At 41.7% G+C, this 5951-nt stretch overlaps 1 protein-coding gene across 1 annotated transcript in view; it reads right to left on the minus strand.

Moving 5' to 3' along the window:
* Positions 1 to 2399: 2399 nt before the first annotated feature.
* The window catches only part of FAM131B (family with sequence similarity 131 member B), a 47396-nt gene continuing 43844 nt past the window's right edge, over positions 2400 to 5951 (minus strand). Inside the window, exon 7 of the mRNA XM_019527494.1 lies at positions 2400 to 5937. Within this exon, the coding sequence (XP_019383039.1) occupies positions 5495 to 5937 (443 nt within the window). The 3' untranslated portion in view covers positions 2400 to 5494. The remainder of the gene's footprint in view (positions 5938 to 5951) is intronic.

Raw genomic sequence — 5951 nt, forward strand, 5'->3', positions numbered from 1 at the left:
GCTCCATCCCAGCATTGCAGCATTCAGGAGCCGCACCTAGTACCTCAAGATATGCGGAAAAAACATTTAATGTTGTGGCTATGTCCGAATCGCTGATTCTCCAAATAAGCATTGAATCTTCATATTCGGATTCGGCCGAATCAAATCAGGGACAGTGATCCAAATCAACGAATTGAATCATTGTCCCTGATTCGAGCCAAATCCAAATCCAAATCAAATAAGGCTGCTTTGCACACCCCTAATGTTTATTAATGTGCTGCAGTTACTGTACATTAAGTTTAGTACTTGGTTAACTAAGTACTAAATCAATACACAGTAACTCGCGCTACTCTGCAGCGCATGGCTATTTAGTGATGCTTATTGCACAGTAGCCTAACACTACTGCATGGTAGTGTATTAGCATGGTTTTTCCTGGGAAAGTGCAGCACAGTGTTTTTGCCCAGCACAGTACTGCACAGTTAGTGTCTTGTGTAGATGTGCCCAGTTTGGTCTTCTCCAGACTAAACACCTGATTTTTTTCCAGCCTTTCCTCAATGGTCTTCTTTCCTAGAACTCTAATATTTTTTCTTGCTCACATCTGGACACTTTCCAATTATTCACAGCTTTCTTGAAGAATGGGGCCCCAAATGGGACAGGGCCCCAGATGACGCCTCACCTGTACCAAACAGCTTGGAATGATCACTTCTCTTGATTTGCAAGTGGCAGTCCTATTAATACAAGTCAGTATGCTACTTGCCTTTCTTGCAACAAGAGCACACTGTTGGCTTACATTCAGCTTATGGTACACTATAACCCTCAGATCCTTTTCTGTAGTGCTACAGTCTAGTTAATTATTCCCTAGTGTGTATTTGTGCATGTAGTTGTTCTAAGTGCTAATTTTTAGCTGGAATTCACCAATTTATTTGAAAACTTAAGGGCTGTCAAGAGGAAAGATTTGTAATTAATACAACCAAAGAGAAGATTAGGTCCAATAACCAAGAAATACTAAGATGTATAGGCCCTTTTGTAAACCCTTCAGCCAATTCCTCCTACCTAAGACCTATGGTTGCCCCTATTGTTGCATGTATCCAAGGGTATTCTGAAATAAAATGACTCCAGCCACAAGAGTAAGAAAGAGTACTTCCCTGCTGGCCATCACTGAGTAAGTTTGGAACATAATGTCAAGCTGTGCACTAATTGCCATGAGTAGATTCAACAAAACAAGAAGTTAGCATTGATTCTAATGACCACATTCAATACATTCACACATCTTACGCTTATCTTGTTTAGTAGCTCCCTAAGCCCACCCATTTTCCTCCTGCTGACTTTGGACCAAACTAAGAACTGTGCCTCAAGACTGAAAGACCTCATATTCACTTATCTGATTCCCCTGACCTAGCTACTTCCCATACTGTAGTGACGTACTGAAAGTGCTGCCTTGGGGGTGAGGACTGTGACCCAATTATCCTCCATCAGCCAGGTTCTACCCTGCCTCGCATTCCTGACTTTCCACGACCAACCTAAAGCTTCTAGGTTTAAATGAAGAAATATGAACTAGTCAGAGGGTGGCAGCAGACGGTTAAAGAACCAAAAAGAATGATCTGATAACAGTCTGAGAGCTCTTTCAAGTACGGCCACTCATTTAAAGGGACATTCTGCATTCAACACAAAAGTAAAAGCAGCAAGGCTGTTGCTGAAGACAAATGGCTAAATCCCATCAGTGTTAGGCTCATAAATGGAATTCTTGTGCAACTCCAGTGCTTTCAGTCTGTCTGTACTGGTGTAGCCAACTGGAAGATAATAAAGGATTCTCTGGATTAATAAACCCTAACTTCCTCCCTCCAAGCTGGACTGGCTCTGTAGGATGAACACAAGTAAAAATCAGTTAAAAAACTAATTGAGCTCTGAGGCCACGATTCTATAGTGACAAGAGATCTTTCATTCTCTGTTTTTTGTGTGCCTAATTCAAGACATTTTTAAAAGACCGGATTTTCAGGGAGTCCTGAGAACTAACTCTCTGAAATCAGGTCCCTGGAAAGTGAGATGAACTGGGTCTTCAGAAGCTGAGGAACTCAAAATCACAAGTTCGTTTTTAAAATCTTAGCCAAGGGAGAAGATCCAATGATGAATATACAAAGGGAGTGGGTATGTGGCATAAAAGGACACTTTTTGTATAGTTACTTTTTTTTAAGTAACCATATTTTAAAATGAGATTCAAACTGACCTATCAGTTTGACTCCAGAGATCCATTCAGACGTTGCTTAGGAAATGGTAGGTGAAGATACTGTAGGAATCATGTCCAGTAAACTTTCAGGCAAAAAAAGAGGCACATGCATTTCTCCTTTGCTGGCAGGGAAACAATAGGAATTTTTTTTTTTTTACAAAAGAGGCAAGACCGTTATTTACAAAAAAGCAAGACCTTCATGGAAAAGTCATAGAATTTAATAAGCTTGAAACTAACAGATCTATATAGGAATTACTCTTAAAACTTGTAGGTCTTAATAGAGAATAACAGCTTGTCTACATGCTTTTCAAAACCAGGACATTAAATTCTACAGCAGGGTTATAATTTTCTATTCAATATACAGGTTAGAAATCCCTGTAGAAAGATTTTCACTTGCAATTAAATTCTGAAGATTTTTTCCATAAGGTCAAATTTTCGTTTTCAATTTTTGTTTTCAACACCATATGCATCTCTCTGTTATTATCCCCAGTTGGGCAAAATGTACATTTTACATCTTGCCTATATTAAAAAAAAAATCGACCTGCATAACATAACCCACTTGCCCCAGTCCTGTGAATGACCACAGGGGAGCAAGGTACATTTAATGATACACTGAAATATAGTGTATCTCGGTAGGTCCTGGACAGACATGCAGGGGCAAAATTATACAAAGAAAATAAGTAGTAGTCTACCTGAAACTTCACCCCCAAAGATATACTCCAAATCTTTTTTTGTTTCCCTGAAGGCTCAGAAAAAGGTGGGTTAATTTTTACTTGTTTGTTGCATGCTGAGGTGTCCTCTACACTCCCTCAGTTTCCCAGTCTGGCTAGTGAGATTTCACCATCCCATCAAGCAGCAAAGGCCCAAAGCAGTTCAGATGAACTCAGAAAAATGAGCTCCCTCCTTGAATTTTGGGAAGTGCTTTATCAAGCTTTCCTAGTCTTCGGAGGTCGGCACCAGAACATGTAAACATATTTAATACATGCTCAAGTCTCACTGCTCAGGAAAAGAGGAGCCTTCCTTGAGGAGAGGCAGCGAAAGCTCCAAAATAAACAGTAGTTACTAAGGTATTTGTCTCATGCCTGCCCATGAGCATTAGGTTTACTTAATACCTCCCAAATATTCATCCCAAAGACATTTCCATTAGAGGTGCAGTGAAGAAGGAAGACAGTTCTCTTGAAATGGAGCTGGCTGCAGAAGCTCAGAAAGTCACGGTGAAGTTGTCTCTTCCTCCATTTATTAGGGGTAATGGTTCAGAAGGGCATGTGGCAGAAATACCACCTGACAGTCTCCATGTCCAATCCTTTAACAGTCCTGAATGTATTATGCTCACTAGAGGCTGCCTCAGCAATCTGTCTCGAGGATAAATACTCAGGCCACCTTTGCCTCTCTTGGTACATTTACTGGGTCCCAAACTTGCATCAGGAGAGGAGCATGTTTCACTCTCCCATGCTTTGAGCAATAATACCAGATCTTCAGCCTGGGGAGAAGGCAGAGAGATGTGTGTCAGCTGAATAGAGTAGAGCAGCCGGAGGAAAAGATCACTCTGGGGTAATGTGGTGATATCTGACCTAGTCTATTTATCCAGGAAGCCTTTAACTTTAGAGCCAAACATACTCTATGTGGACATTTCCTTTCAAGAGTATAGCAATCACTCATACACTACCAGTATTTCAATAAAGGTTTAACATTTCCTTCCGCCTCTGAGATCCATTCATCCTGTTCAGTCCTCTAACAAAACTGATTGTTCCACATGATTTTGGTTCCCCATTTATTCTTTAGCAAGGGCCAGAATGAAGACAATGCATTAAATGCCTTTGATACCACTTTCCCTGCATTTTCTCCACAGCAGGAAGTTGAGGAATCTCATGACAATGAAAACCCTCCAGTCAATGAATCATAAACTTTGTTAACAAAAATATAGAACCCGTACAAATGGGGGAAGCCCCCAAACCTAGCCTTTCCCATCTCTGAAAAAGAAATGGGAGGAAAGCAAAAAAAGGAACAAGAGCTGAGGAGTATTTACATTGTTAGGGAGAAAAACCCAGAAAATATAAAAAAAAATGAACAGGAGGAAAGGAGAAAATTCCCCTCCCACCTTCTTTTGTCCCTCTGCATTTGGTACTGCAGAGGGACTGGCAACACTGGGAATGGTGCCAGGCTTACGATCAGTGGTGGCCAGTCCATAGGCATTTCCCACTTTGTTAAGAAACATTACTTAGCAATATAAAAATGTAGAAAAAGCAACAACAAAAAGCTCCAATGTAAACTGGAAAACTGTGATACTGTTAATGCTGCTTCTTGACTTGCTGCCTCTTTTTTTCCTTGTTACTGGCAAAGGAAGAGAGAAAAGGATTCAAGCAGCAGCACCATGATGAACAAGCTTCCAAGCCTTCCAGGAAAGTCAGCTTTATGTTACTGTGTCTGTATACTAGAAAATGGCATGTGACCCTCCCTATCCCTTCCTTTGACAACCAGTAGAAATATCCCTTTCTCTGACTTTGAGCCAGAGATTGTTGTCCGATGTCTAAGGGAGCAAAAGAAAACTGCTTCAAAGAGAACAAAGCAAAGCTGTTTGGGAATGGGATATCCATATCCAGAGCTACTCAGTCCATATGAGAGCAGAGCCCTTGTCCACAGAGCAGTGCCATCTGTATCACAGAGTACAGTCTGTATTTATACAGCCTTGAGTCTTGTATCGAGGTACTGTATTTATCCCCATAAAACATTCTTTATAACAGTGCAAAGTTCATAACCATACAGACTTATGCTTCTTTTCTTACATCAGCCATAATCCCTGTATCAGTGCAATCAGTATCTTCAAAACTGTTTTCCGTTTAAGACAGAATCTGTATTCACATATCCCATGTATCAAAGTGGACTGTATCCATAAAACGTCATTCTTTTCTCCAAGAAAATATCCTATCCATATAGCTATATCCATGTAGTAAGCTACTTTCCACGTTTCAAGAGACATCCAAGTATCAGAACAGTTGGCATCCAGAGCCAAACCACTGGTTCAAAAAGACTTGCAGGTGATGTCACTATCCACTTTCCAAGCACTCTGTGTGCACTATCCAGGGCAATGAGGCTCAGTCTAGTCACAGGTGAGGAGAGCTTTAAACCTGTCAATCACATAAAGTTTTCACTCTCATTTCTTTTTTTTTTTTAATTCAATGTCAGAAAGTGTATCTGCCTGGGAATCTGGGGAGCTGGAGAAAGGATTCCCTGCCATTTCAATTCTCCCTCTCCCCTGTCTTAGCAGTAGTGGAGACTTTATCCCTGATAGTGTCAATTGTTTGTTTCCCCCTCCTCTTCATCAAAGGACTGCACCCCAGACGAAGTGACATCTGAGACCTTACGGCTGAGTGCAGCATTTTCCAGCTCCTCCCTAGGAGAAAGGGACTCTAAGTCCCGGCATACAGCATCATCCTCCTCTGGTGAAGGCTTCTTGTTCAGCAGGGGAGCTTTCTCCAGCAGTGGGTTCCCTTCCTCCTCTGTGTGGACCCCCACATAGGTGCTGGATTCAGCACCAGTGCCCCCAACTGGAGCAGTCTGGGGGGGCCACACATCAACTAGCCCTGCATTCTGCAATATGGCTTGCTGCTGCTGCTGCTGCTGCTGCTGTTGCTGCATCTGATGCTGATGGATGAGGCTGCTCTGAATCAATATGCTCTCCTGCAGGTTGGGCTGGGACTCTTCAAAGTTTTGGCCTAGGTAAGAGCCAGTAGCTGGTGAAGCAATGAGG

The sequence above is a fragment of the Gavialis gangeticus genome, unplaced genomic scaffold (assembly GCF_001723915.1).
Source record: "Gavialis gangeticus isolate Ggan-Ray unplaced genomic scaffold, GavGan_comp1, whole genome shotgun sequence".
In the NCBI taxonomy this organism is placed as follows: Eukaryota; Metazoa; Chordata; order Crocodylia; family Gavialidae; genus Gavialis; species Gavialis gangeticus.